Genomic DNA, 14,955 nt, shown 5'->3' on the forward strand with positions numbered 1-14,955 from the left:
GTTGTCTGAAACTTGTATTGATCATTGCTAAAGGTTTTGCTTTTATTGCATCGCCATAGAAGAAAATGAGTGAGTGAAATGTACTGTAGCAGATTGGTGACATTAAAGTACGTGGGAAGCAATGCCTATTTGTTTTTATTTGCCAGTGCCAATGGCTTTTTTTTTTTGAAAGGCCTTTCTTCTGAATTACAGGTTGGCATTTTCACATTTGGGCATGGGGAGATGAGAAAGGCAATTTTGATTTATTTGGAGAGATTTGTTGCAGTGTATTAAATGCAGTAATATTATATTTTTTCTATTATTTTAGGTTTGGGTTTGGCTTTCAACTTGCAACCTGCCTTGACGATGATTGGCAAATATTTTTATAAAAAGCGTCCCATTGCTAATGGACTGGCCATGGCAGGAAGTCCTGTCTTTCTAAGTACTCTGGCACCCCTGAATCAGTTTCTTTTTAATGCTTTTGGTTGGAAAGGAAGTTTCCTCATTCTGGGAGGGCTTCTTTTAAATTGCTGTGTGGCTGGGTCACTTATGAGGCCTATTGGACCAAAACCTGTGCAGACTATCAAAAAAGATGTGGAAAAAGCAACTGAAGATTCCACTTTGCACAAGAATGACAAGAAATCAGTCTGGCAAACCATCAACAAATATTTAGATTTAAGCCTCTTCAAACACAGGGGCTTTTTGATTTATTTGTCTGGAAATGTTATCATGTTTCTTGGCTTCTTTGCCCCAATTGTGTTTTTAGCTCCTTATGCCAAGCATAAAGGAATTGATGAATATTCAGCAGCTTTTTTACTCTCTATCCTAGCTTTTGTAGATATGTTTGCCAGGCCATCAATTGGCTTAATTGCAAACTCCAAATACATCCGGCCCAGAATCCAGTACTTCTTTAGTTTTGCTGTTTTCTACAATGGGGTCTGCCACATCCTGTGTCCATTAGCTGAAACCTATACAGGTCTGGTTGTGTACGCTGTACTTTTTGGACTTGCATTTGGAATGGTTAGCAGTGTCCTTTTTGAGACATTGACAGATCTTGTTGGTGCGCCAAGATTCTCCAGTGCAGTAGGACTCGTTACAATTGTGGAGTGCTGCCCTGTCCTTTTAGGCCCACCTATGGGAGGTAAGTATAGAGATGATGAAGATGATGATGATACAATTGACATCTTAAACTATTTGTATAATAAGAATGTGTACCCAAAACATTGGTCTGGTACTTTGTGCGAAGTTATGCAATTACTTTCCCCATTCCATTTATTTCCAGTCATACTGCTTCCTGGAGTCAGTCTCTAGCCATATGTTTCTTCATCTACTCATTTTCTTTCTGTCAGTATAAAATGTTACTATATTTTAGGATGTCCAATATATTTACTGTACTGTCCTTCCAATAGAGCCTACCTTTCAGTTGATTGCTCTTTCTCATTAAAAAAGGTTCTCTTCTCTCTAGCCATCTGTATCTTCTTCACTTATTATTATTATTACTACTATTATTAGCAAGAATTATTTTTTGACTTGTCTGCAAATAACTCAATGAACATAGTTCTCCCCTGTGGGGCGTAACATCTCTATCCATCTATCTTTCTAGAATTAAGATTTCTGACTAATTTTTTTTTGTTCCTAGGCTTTGCATGAGTGTTGATAAGACATTTTAAGAATACTATTAAGCATATATGATTTATTATTTATTATTTATTTACACAAATTCAAATGAACAGATAGTACCAACAGGTAAGAAGAGAGTTGTCAGACTGTGTTTAGCATTATTCATATAAAGTTGATGGCATGCTCATCAGAGTTCATGTAAAAAATAGTGTTTTTAAAAATAAATGTTCATATTTAAATCTTTATATAAGCAGGAGGTGGGGTTGCACCCAAAAGTTCACCCCACATAGCCTAGTTTGTTTTTTCATCCTGTTTGCAAGTACATTTTTATATCAATGCAGTCCAAAAATCTGAGCAAGTGCGCAATGTGCCTAGAATCTTGAGTGCACAGTTTTCTTTTAATTCACATATTTAAAGTGAGTGCACAGATGTACTCATTGGGCAAAGCATGAATTTGAGCTCTTTGGATGCCCTTCAAATCCTATTACTTTTTAAAACACCAGATTAGATTTATGAAATTTACTTTTTAGGTGCTACTATTCTTCATTATTTTGATCTGAAGTATCTTGGATTCCCCTTCAGTTATTTTTACCATTATTATATACTATATATGGCATGTGTAAGATTATTGTCAACGGTATTCAGACAGAATCAATCTATCATGTACTTAGAAGATACAATTTTTATCGCTGATGCAAGGGACAGAAATTAAAAGTTTAATCTACCTTGTCTATATTTCCTTTTTAATAATATAATACCTAAAGTAAAGACTAAGCGTGTTTGCATCTAAAAAAGCATTTTTAATTAATTACCATAGTGTTGGGGAGAGTCTCCTTTCAGTAGAATTTCACTACACAACTTCTCAGTATGCCACCTAGTGGACTTGATCCACAATGTGTACATTTAACAAGGCATAGTCCCTCAGACATGTCAAAGCTGCTGTTTCAGATCCATTTAATTGGGCTGACTGAGTTACTGAATTTTTAGGTAAACGTGCTTTCTTAGACCTCTCTGTTATACACCAAATGTTTTACTAGAAGTTCCCAAATTCTTCTGTCATATAACAGAAGTGGAGAATATACTATTATATGGAGAAGTCTTTTGTTCAGTCTTTTATATTTAGACAAAACTGCAAAAGCTCCTGCCTATAATTGTGGAGACCTGCTGCTGGCTCTGTAGGTAATATTATACAAATTTTAAAAAAAACACCTAAAAATAAAGCATCTTCCTATGTGCCTATGCTCTGCTTTGACTTTCTATTCTATTCTGATTGTGGCAGATAGAAGTTGAATAAAGAAATATATATATTTATAACTAAGTTGGCTTTTAGTGATTCTGTAACACTGAGCCATCATAATGCTGGGTTATATTTGAAGTCTTATAGTAGTTTTGAATACACAGGCCTCAACAGAATGGCAGTGGCAACTTTCCACACAATAGCCAGCTGGGGAAATACTCATCAGGGATGGCAGAATGCTGCCCACCACATTATCTTCTCTCTGTTCCTGTGGCATCCAAAGGAAAGCCATGGGGCAGAACATAAGTTTCTCTTCCTACTTCTTTTTATTCAGTCATCCACTCAGATGGATTGAGCATAACTAATCTTTTTAAAGGGGAACTTTGACTCCTTCCTTCCTTTCTTCCTTCCTTCCTTCCTTCCTTCCTTCCTTCCTTCCTTCCTTCCTTCCTTCCTTCCTTCCTTCCTCCCTCCCTCCCTTCCTTCCTTTCCTTCCTTCCTTCCTTCCATTCTTCCTTCCTCTTTCTTTCTTTCTTTCTTTCTTTCTTTCTTTCTTTCTTTCTTTCTTTCTTTCTTTCTTTCTTTCTTTCTTTCTTTCTTTCTTTCTTTCTTTCTTTCTCTTAACCCCTCACACATAAGTCTAACCTTTCTGTTCAAGATGAACATCATTTATTGATAAATCAACCTAATTTTCTAAAACATTACTCATATGTATTTAAATGTATTATGTTCTGTGTGTAAAAATTGTATATATGTTCACTATTGAGTACTGTAGTTAGGTTTACTTGAAAACAGTGCAGATTATAGCAGTTCTTATTATGACATTTTTTACTTTGAAAACCTTTTTAGGTAGCAACTACTTTCAAACGTCAGGGCATGCTTGCAACACATGGATCCTCTTCTCAGCCCTATGTTTCACTATACATGGATATATGCATATTAAAAACAGATATTTTTGAAGGAAAAATGTGTATGTTTGAAACATCAAAAATATTTTCTGTTCAGCACATACTGTTTACCCCTTCTTTCCAATTGTTAAGAAGGTAAACTTATCTTCTATGTTATCTGAAATTATTTTCTTTCTGTTTTTTTTTAAATCTTTCAGGTTTGCTTGTGGACATAACCAAAGACTACAAATATATGTATTTTGTCTGTGGTATAATTGTTGTTGTTTCAAGTATTTGGCTGTTCATTGGAAATGCAATCAATTATAGACTTTTGGCAAAAGAGAAGAAATTAGAAGATGAAAGGCAGAATGCCTTAAAGAATGCTGATTCCAAGGAAGTTGAGCCTTTGACCCACAAAGAGAGTGAAGAAGTTCTCAACAGATCCAGCAAAATGCAAGACAGTCCTTCAGAAAAAGAAACAAATATTTAACATAAATATACATATTTATAATGTTCAAAGTACATGCGAGATGTTTTGTAGCTATTATAATCAATTACTATACCAAATGGCAATAGGCATTTACAAAACCATGTGTATTATAAAGCACAGCAAGTTAAATCACTGTTCTGTTCCTTCTAAAAAGAGGGTACAGAAAGAGTCTTCCCAGAACTGCATTAAACATTTTCCTCTTCCACTGCTCTGGTAACAACTGACTTGTTAAAAGTCTAGCTATTCACAGCTAGTCTAAACTTTTCTGTATCTTGCCTTCAAGCAACCAGTACCTGTCCAGGAGTACACAATAATTGCAACAAGGGAACAATCTGTAGTGTGGTATGAGAAAGGAGAATTATGCTGGAGTATTTCAAAAATCCATTGTTTATTCTGCTCTACATTAGGGATTGGAACAGGATTTGGCATGATATTTTATTTTGGTGTCATGGATTCTAGGGCTCCTGCAGAATTTGATATGAGTTGCTTAAACATAAATCCCAAATAGAGTAGTGCCGTGACAGTAGGGTCTTCCTGTAACAAACATTCTTGCTCCAACAATGCCTCACCCAAAAAGTACTACTATAGTAAAGGGGGAAAAAATGACTGTATTGACCCATGTATACTGATCTTTTCACAATATTATTTTGTGTGGGGTTGTTTGATTTGTTGCTTTTTTATTGTCCACTAGAAGGAAAAAATTTAAAGTGATGAATTCAAATATGAAAGTAAAAATGGAATAACTCTTAATACTACCCGAGTAAAAAAGCGCACAAAAATGTATCACCACTGTTTTTATAATGCATTTTTGGTAGATCCAACTGGGTCTGTTATCTCTGATCAAACTTTTACTATGTGGCTTTTAAAGACATATGATAATGGTAAGTTTTATTGCTAAATGCAATAAAGTTTTCATTTTAGCGGATGAATAGTTTTTTTTCTCTCCACTGTAAAAACATTAGACATTTAAATATATACAACCAGATATTAAATAATATCTGAAATAATACTTAGGATGCATTGTCTCATTATTGTATAATGTAGCTAGATATGCTGGCACAAATTTTAGCATCAGGGTATAACTTTTGAACAACGTATTGCCTTGTGATAATCACTTCACTTTGTTTATATTCACACTTATTGAAACAAGCTCCCATACCTTATTAAATACTCTGCCCTTGGTGATCACTATTTTTTTCAAGATGTGGGTGTGAATCATTGCCGCACACACATGCTCCCTGTTAATAATGTTACTCTCAGCATGGATTCAGAGCTTTCCTGTTGCATACCATACAGTGTGAAATGTTCACAGGGATAACAGGGATCAGAAAAAATAATTAGGAGGGAGACTGTATCAGATATGTGGATTTCCAACTCACCATTTTTACAATTTTTTTCCACCTTTAAAAGCAAAAATAAATAAATCTGAATCTATGGATCAAAAAGCAATAGAAGCTTTATTTTTTCTTTTCTTCCTTTGTGCATGATTATCTGAAGAATAAATAATTGTTCTAATTAGTGACATCCGGTTCCAGACTAATCTATCTGTATCAGTGACCCTGCCTAGACTGAATTTTGATATAAAGACCCCAAAGATCTCCTATCTGAAAATTAAAATTAGTTAACCAATGCCTATATCTAATCAATTCCTCAGATCTGAACATCAGCAGGCAGACCTTCTCCCTTTAAAATGTATTTCCTTTTTCACAAGGCAGCAAGAGATAGTAGGGGATTGTGGATCCCATGATCATGGACCATGAATGATTCTTACCTCAAACAAAGAGTTGAAATGGAGCTGGTCTTTCTCAGTTGGCCAATATGCATCTCAAGCAATGGCTTCTGTGCATTTCTTGTAATTGTGCTGAACTACAGTTACAAAAATAAAGCTACATTCAAGTGGCACTTCACTCAAATTCTTCATCTAAACAAAGCTTTTTCAAAAATCTGCATAGTCTAAATTGACATTGAGTTTCATCATCTTACAATCATGATGTAAAGCAAGATAACCAATTTTGCATTTAAATGGTGAAATGCACATGCAGTCCACTGTTGATTATCTTATGTTTTTCCCTTATGAGACATAGTTTTAAAAAGACTATACTTTGCTCAGAAAGCAGTCTTATAACTCAGCTATTTATAATCAATCCTAGCTGTAAAGACCAAGTTTGTTGTAGTGGTTAAGGCATCAGGCTAGAAACAGGGAGATTGTTCACTCTTGTCTCACCTTAGGCATAAAGCTAGTAGGGTGACCTTGGGTCACCCCCCCCCCCAGCCCTAGGAACTAGGCAATGCCAAACCTCCTTTAAAATCTTGCCAAGAAAAGTGCAGTTGCCAGAAGTCAATATTGACTGAAGGAATGCATGCACATGTGCAGTGCACACATATATGCACACACACGCATACGCACACAGAGAGCCATAATAAATCATCCCTAAATGAACCACAAGATATGCTGCTGTTTAATAGTTGACATCTACAATGCAAGCTGATTAATTCAAACACAATAAAGCAAAGGACAGTCTCCACACCCTGCTTTTTAAACTTTTAATTTTAGATTCCTAACCAGACCAAAAACAGAGCAAGCAGAAAATAATTTCTGGTTCATAAAAAAGTATTCATTTTATTATCCCAGATCACTAATGTAATATGAATTTGGAAAATATGTTTTCTCCTATGGTGTAATTCCTGCTTCCATTCTACTTAACTATATACAATTAATTTGGACAGTTCTCTCCACTAAAACTGCATTTGCAATGAGATGTTAACTTGATCTCTATTTAGGAATTAAAGTCAGACCACTTTGTTTTATCTCATATAATTCAATAAGATCCTCTAAAAGCAACTCAGGTGTTAAATCATAGCTTCACCATAGTTGCCTTTAGCTTCTTAATGTATCACTATATAGCACCCAAATTCCATCCTCCACAAATCTTGTTGGATTTAGCAGCAAGCCTGAAAGGATATTCTATTTCTATTCACTTCAGGATAAGTAGAACATATTTTATCATCCACAATTTTGTTTTTCAAGGTTCTTGATAGCAGAAGATTATTACTTCTGCTTGAATATTACTTATGTTCAAGGAAATGCCCGAGAAGCATTTTCAGGCTTCCTTGCTCATGCCCAATGGTCAAGAGCAGGATATGTCAGGATAATTAGATGAAATTTCTTGTTTTCATTTGTATGCCTGAGTAGGGCTCATACTGCTGTAGAGCTTGTGTAAGAGTTCTATGAAGGGTATGCAATAGTGAGGAATAATGAGAGCTATGTTTATGTGTCAGCAGCTGGAGCCAGGATGAAGAAGTAGTGTGTGGGGGTGGGTGGGAGAAATTTAAATTTGATTACATTAAATTTCAACCTAATTAGAATTAATTAAATGTATGTGGGAATGCATGCATTTAATATTTTCCTCCTGTTAAAAAAAGTGCAATTTATTTCCAACTTTTGAAGATTTCTGTGGGCCACACTCAAAGATTTAGGAGGCTTTTACACATGTATGTATATTATTTGTACATAATGGAAATTATATAGTTTTCATGCTATACGAAGAAATTGTCCATTGTTAAGTGCATATGGTATACAGGATGTACAATGTTGCCCATATATTAAGTGTATGAAATTACTGAGGAGTGGTGACATCCTTGGCCCGTGTCATTTCATCTACCTAGATTGCATGTAGATGAATACTTTAAAGGCCCCGCCAGGGCGGTTTCGCAGTGCAAGGACCGGGGGGGGGGGGGCTTTTCCGTCGCCAGCTCAGCCGCCCCACCCCCCCGCCCGCCCTCAACCACGTGTCCCGCGCCGCCGCCGCGCCTGTTTGTTGTTTGGGAGCAGCGCTGAGAATAATAATCGCTCTTTACTCAGCCGAGCTGTTCTCAACCATTAACGAGCAGGCAGGCAGCAAAAGCACTGGGAATCCGCCGGGCTGGCGGCGAGCGGGACGGGTGGGGGGGGAACGGGCGCTCGCCCCGTTCTTTAGCAGTTTCTCCGGCTGGTGGAGGGCAGAGAGCTGAGAGCTGACCCAGAGAGAAGGACAGGGGGGGGGGGGGGGGGGGGGGGGCGGGGGGGGGGGGGGGGGGGGGGGGGGGGGGTTGTTTCCCCTTCTTTCATTTGTGTCCTTGATCCCTGATCCCAGCAGCATTCACCGAAGGTGAAGAAAGCCGCCATTTTTTTTAAAAAAAAAATTCTTTGCGGCCCGGTAGAGAGTGCTCCACGGCCCGGTGCCGTCCGCGGCCCGGTGGTTGGGGACCCCTGCTTTAAAGAAGGAAATCTTAAAATTGTATGTAATTTCCATGTGATTAGAATAGATAGGTCTGTAGTTAGACTTTTAAGTTAAAAATGATGTGAAAACCTCTGTTTACATGAAGATAACTTAAAAATAGGCAGTCTTTTTTATTAGGCCTAGAAATCTCTGAAGCTATAAGTCTCCCATCTGACCCTTATCAACTTCTTCCACAAACTTCCACAAAACAAAAACAGTTGTAAATCATTTCAAACCTGTCCCTTTCAAGAGGTTTTCAGGGCCATTGCATGGGGGGGGGGGGATTTACATGTGGCCACAGTTGCCCATTTTTGCATGGAACACCATGCTAGTATATGGGCCTTTCTAGGAGAGGTCAGGAAGCACATTCTGGTCAGAGGTAAAAATGCTATCTTTCTTGTGAGGGATGTGATGCTTTCTCTACATGTAATTGGTGACAAGCTTGGATAAATATGAAGTCCTTAAGGAAAGACCAGACTTAACAAATGTAGCAAAATACATTTGTTGATTACCTAAGAGTGGAAGAAAAGATACAAACTGCTCACAGTTGGACGTTTTGTCATAAATGTCTTCAAAATGAAAATTAGGAGCTTGGATTCATAAAGTATATATGTCTGGTTTGTATAGCATATGGGCAACCTGCTAATAGTGAGGCATAATGCTTGCACATTTCAAAATTATTTTTTTATATCAAGAATCTGTGGTTATTTGGCAGATTTTGAAGCAGATTAGAAATAGAAACATCTCTAGGCATTTGGTGTTTTTTTTTTTTAACAACAGCAAACTATGGTGGCACATTAATTCCAGTCATGTTTTCCCTCCCTTCCTTCTTTGCCTTAGTGTCTTACTTTGTATCATTTGCTATTCTGACATTTTTCTTCTTAGCTTATAATTAAAATTGAAAGTATGCGCCATGAACTATTGCCATTTCAAGACCTTTGGCATTTAAAATACTGGAAGTTCAATTTACAAGTAAAAGAGCAAATAAAATTAATTAGCCAAACAATTGGTATTCTGGAACAGGTATGTATGTATGTATGTATGTATGTATGTATGTATGTATGTATGATGTATGTATATCTAGCATTGACTGATTGAGATAGATTGGTTAAGCTTTATGTTATTGCTAGAGAGAAAAAAATCTAAAAATGGCACCATTTCTTGCTATTGAATGGTTTTAATGTCCTGAATTTTTAGGTTTTTTCTAGGTTTTGGCCATATGATTCTCTGCAGGTAACAAACTTTTGATGATAGAAGTTATACTTAACCTTCTTGATGGTGATGTGGTGGTGTAAAGGGTACATTATAGAGCCAGTTTGGTGTAGTGGTTAGGCTAGAAACCAGGAGACTATGAGTTCTAGTCCTACATTAGGCAGAAAGCCCACTGGGTAACTTGGGGTTAATCACACCCTCAGCCTTAGGAAGCAGCCAATGGCAAACCACTTTGGATAAACCTAGCTAAGAAAACTGTAGAGACTTGTCCAGGCAGTCACCAGAAATCAAGACTAACTTGAAGACACACATACGTACAAAAGGTATGGGGAGGAAGGAGGGGAGCAAAGTAGGCAGGAAGAAAAAGAAAGGAGTTTGATAAAGTTATCAATAAAGGAGAATATTTGTAACTCAGGATTGAAATAAAAAGTCCTTAGTGCTCCTAGGTGTTGAACTTGGTTGTTTTCTTATATGTTTCATTACCCAAACTAACATCATCAGTGCACATGATGATGCTACCCGGTTTGGATAATGAAATATCTGCAAAAAACAACCAAGTTCAGGGTATAACTATATGTCAAAACATGACAGGAATATCTAAAAAAAATGACAGGAAAGTTGTATGTATTCAAATCTTACAGTTGTCTAAACTATCACAAAAGAGTAGAAAATCTTGCTATTGAATTTCAATAGTTGAGATAAGGAGTGTTTCAGGAACTACAAAATATGAGCTTCATGAACAAATGCAGTCTTTGACTCATCTGTTTGCCTATATAATTATCCCACATCCTATGATAAACTTAGATTTTGGAACTCCTAGGCTTGAGGTAAAAAAAAAAAGCAGTTTAGGAGTTGAGTTAGACAGCCATCCACCTCTAGCAAAGTGATTGTTTTTAGTTAAATTTAAATAAAGTAGGTTTTTATTTACTCCATTTTGCAGCCTCTTGTATATTATAAACATGGAAGAAATGAGACTGAAAGCCTTATGGACTGTTATCTGTAAGTCATAGTATGTAAATTCATGGCCCACACTATTCAGTTCATCTTATCTTGGCTTTTAATTAATGATAATTGATACATTGCAGAACTGTAACTTCCTTTGCAATTATGGCCAGGATCAAGTAAAGGCATTTACTTCCTGAGACAAAACAACAAAAGGAACATATCTAGGTCCACAAAATGGAAAACTAAGTATGCCTGTTCTTTTCTCAGTAGAAAACATATACTCATCTTCATAATAAATGCACTAATAATTTGTTGAAAATCAGCTTTGTGTCCCTGTCATATTTGCCTACTGGTATGTCCAATGTACAGCATTACTTCCTCAGAATAAATACATCTACAACAAACAGTAAACCATAAACACTGTTTATCAGTAAATATACTCATGTTCATTGATTTATCTCTCTAAGCAGCATAGTTATCAATACTCTTATTTCAGCTTGCCATGCTACCTATAGGATACTGCAGAAAAGTGTGTCTTTGGTTCTCTCTAGAATTATTTTCAGGAAGTTTGTCTGGTTAGTAATTTATGAAATTATCTGCAAATTATGACAGTTGCATGTTTTTCTATCCACATCACCATCTAGTGGGTGTGGACAGCCATAGGTATTAGTAGGCACATGCAATAGTAGCTTATTTATATGTAATATAGCTGATACTAAAAATATTTATGCAAACATGGATATATTTTATAGTCATCTTCCTGGTAAAATATCCTCTAATTCTAGACAAACCTAAGGAATCTGACTACATATGAGCATAGTGGGCAAATGGCATACGCATTTCCTAATATTTTTTTATTATCACCCTAAAATTAGTTATATTGGCTGTGAATCCAAAAGTTATGTTATAGGCATAACAAACAAAATTTCCCTTCTAACACATCTATCCTCCTGGTCATGCCAAACAAGGGGTGTTGTTTTGCTGGAATATGTAAGTAGTAAAGGCATTAAACACTGAAGTACATGATGTAATTGAAATTATATGAATAGCTGAACAAATATTAAGCCTCCCCCCCAAAAAGAATGATGTTGCCTAATTCTTTGTAAGCCTCCTTTCATTAGTTTTCATTATTAGTTTATTAGTTTTCATTATTCATGTCTGCTGAAAATGTTTGTGTGTGTATCTGTGTCTGTGTGTGCGTGTTGGATAAAATGTATTTGTAAAAAAAACAATGGTGTTTTTCTGTAGAATACTTTATTATTTTTTCCATTTACTTCCAATCTTACTTCAATTAGCTGTTTATTAAAAGTGAACTTTGCAATATTTTACAACATTGCTTTTAAGTTCTGGCTCAGTGTGGGCTGAAATATCACCACATATATTTTAAATTCTGTAAGAGTATAAGTGACTGTAAAGTGTGTTGCAATGATAATTTCTGAACAAAATATATTTTAGGTTTTTGTTGGTTTCTATATATGTTTGAGCTGAATATGCACCTGAAGTATTAAATAGCCATAGAAGAAAGCCTGTTATGAAACAAGTGCCATTTTGTTGCTTGGATGTTCATTGTAATGGAGAATGCATATAGAAAAAAATTAACCTATGTTTGGAATCTAAAAGCTAATAACCATTTAAAGGTAAAACATTTAAACCAGTTCTCCTTAAGCCTCTTCATTTATGGTAGTCTTCATGCTGCTCCACAATATGGCGTCCCATTTTCCCTGTGAGGGAATATCTGAGCTTATTCTACTCAAACTACATGAAAGTTATAGATTTGGATTGAACAATAATATAATGGCTATTAGTGAGTATAATCAATATTGTGATAAATATTATAACTTGCATGTTATCTGTTTCTTCTGTTGAGACCTACCAGTCTGGCAATATGATGCCTGATAATATCAAAATATCTTGGGTACCTTCAACATTTTATTTTATTATTTTATTTTATTATTATTGAATTTTTATTTCCTGGATATAGGAAATGGAAGCCAAATACAGAGAGCAAATTTAATTTCACCATCATTTCTGTATGTCAGATAAGTGATAATAGAGTGAAGAAAATTAAAAGATGATGTAAAGAAAGATATTTGGCACCATTCAGTACTTTGGTGAATCTATACACCTTCCACAGAGAAAAGATCAGGCACACAGTTAAGCTTAGTTGCTCCTTTATTCAATCTGCTTGAATTTATCAATAATAAAATGGTTTGTTTGATATTTTGATGTTATCAGGCATCATATTACCAGACTGGTAGGCTTCAACAGAAGTAACAGTTAAGTTGCAATTTATAACATTTATCACAATATTGATTATACTCACTAATAGCCATTATATTATTGTTCTATCCAAATCTACAACCTGCATGTAGTTTGAGTAGAATAAGTTCAGTAAAGAACAGATAAAGCCAGAATTTCGGGAGCATGGTTTGGTGGTAGTTGCCTGAACTTGCAAATCTCTGGTATAGGCCAAGCTTCAGGTAAACAATGGATTGATTAGTTATATCAGCAGTATTTTAGCTCCCTTGTGCTAAATCTTTTTCTATCTCCAGAATCTACGTGATCTTTCAGACCCAATCAAACTAATTATTTTCTAAACATAGTCTGCAGCTATTCATTTAATTTGTTTCCTATGTCCCTTGCAATGCATATGATCAACATACCTGCTCAATTCAAGCATTACACTGAAAAATGATGGCAAAGCTCTGATTTATAAGATGACACCATGCTGATTAGCTGATCATTGATAAATTGGCTTGTAGTGAAAATAAAGTCAGAAATAAATTCATAGAAATTACACATTCCCTTTGATGAACAACCATCTTTCAACTGTTAGGAAAGAAGAGACGAGTCTATTAAAGTTTGTGCACAATGTTCCACCTCCAGAAAATCCTTACCCATTTATTGAAGTTAAAGATCAGAGCAGGACTGATTACAAATCAGTAAAGCTGCTTGAATTTTCAAGTTGACGGTTCACTGTAAAGGCATTTTGAGAAAATTACCCCTTCAGATTGAACCTCTGGAATCACTGAAACAATTTGATATGTCAAATAAAATTGGGTATTCTTTTCTTGAATGCAATCAACAATTTGAAATAAACTTGAGTGAAAGAATCGAATCAACTCAAATTGCAGAGTTAAATCAATTATTTTAGTCCAATATGGCTGATCATTTTATCCAAAAAACAGTTATTTTTCAATTATGATGTTTGAATATATTGAAGAGTGAACTATACAATGCCTAAGACAGTGGTGGCTAACCATTTTGGGCTCCTGTGCCAAAAATTGGGCACATGCTTACATGCGCTCACTCGCATGCCAGCACCCAGAAGGCAATGAGTGCCCCTCATGCCGCCCTGTGCATGTGCGTGCAATCCCCACTTTCCTCCCTGCCGCCCGCTTACCTGCACTGCACCTCCCAGCTGATTTTTGGCCAGTTTGAGGCCTTTTTCGGCCTCCCAGAGGCTTGAGGAAGGCCTTTGGCAGTCCTTGCAGGCTGAAAAATAGGCCCATTTCATCACTTCCGGTATTACAGGAAGTGATGAAACAGGCCTATTTTTCAGCCTGCAAAGGCTGCCAAAGGCCTTCCTCAAGCTTCTGGGAGGCCAAAAAAGGTCTCAAACTGGCCCAAAATCAGCTGGGAGGTGCACGCATTCACAGTGAGGTAAGTCTGCCTGCAGCTCGCGTGCCAGCTCAAATGGCTCTGTGTGCCACCTGTGACACGCATGTCATAGGTTCACCATCACGGGCCAAAGATGATTTTTTACAGTGGCACTAAGTTTAGGATGTGGGTTTTGTTGGATAACTTTTGTGTTGACAACTGTCTGAGAAACAACTGGACCAGTCATCTAAGTTTTTCTCTCTTGAGACACAATTGTGCTATTTTTTTCATGTAGTCAAAACAATGGTTATTAATTCATTTGAGATCTGCCTAAAAACCCTTCAGAAATTGTCGGACTGAAATGTCCATTGCTCCATAAAATTGGACAAATTGCTAAGGCTTATAATTGGGGTTCAATAATATCTGATGGAGCACACATTACTAACTTCTGATTTAGATTAATGCACAGATTCTATAGGATGGAAAAACAGGAAAAGGAAATACCTTTAAATACATTGTGAATTAGGTAAAATTCTAGAAACTAACCCTAGAAAACTAAACTCTTTTTTTGAGTAGAGAAAAAAGAAATGAGAAAGCCTTACAAAGGTTCAGATTCTTAGATTGCTCCATGTAGCATTGATTAAACTGGCTATGTTATTGCATCTTTTTGTTTGAAAAAAAAATGTTACTTTAAATTTCAGCTGACCTTATTCAATTTGATGGAAC

General features: G+C 36.2%; 1 protein-coding gene across 2 annotated transcripts in view; it reads left to right on the forward strand.

The window, feature by feature from the left end:
- Window positions 1-5,138, forward strand: part of SLC16A7 (solute carrier family 16 member 7) — a 93,580-nt gene extending 88,442 nt beyond the window's left edge. For both annotated transcript variants that reach the window (XM_026667835.2, XM_087967938.1), the window contains exons 4-5: window positions 308-1,120; window positions 3,942-5,138. In XM_026667835.2, coding sequence (XP_026523620.1) covers window positions 308-1,120; window positions 3,942-4,213 — 1,085 coding nt within the window. In that variant the 3' untranslated portion in view covers window positions 4,214-5,138. The remainder of the gene's footprint in view (window positions 1-307; window positions 1,121-3,941) is intronic.
- Window positions 5,139-14,955: the final 9,817 nt, after the last annotated feature.

This window comes from Notechis scutatus, chromosome 6 (assembly GCF_049901735.1).
Source record: "Notechis scutatus isolate UNSWTSFEM ecotype Mainland chromosome 6, rNotScu1.2, whole genome shotgun sequence".
Classification (NCBI taxonomy): domain Eukaryota; kingdom Metazoa; phylum Chordata; class Lepidosauria; order Squamata; family Elapidae; genus Notechis; species Notechis scutatus.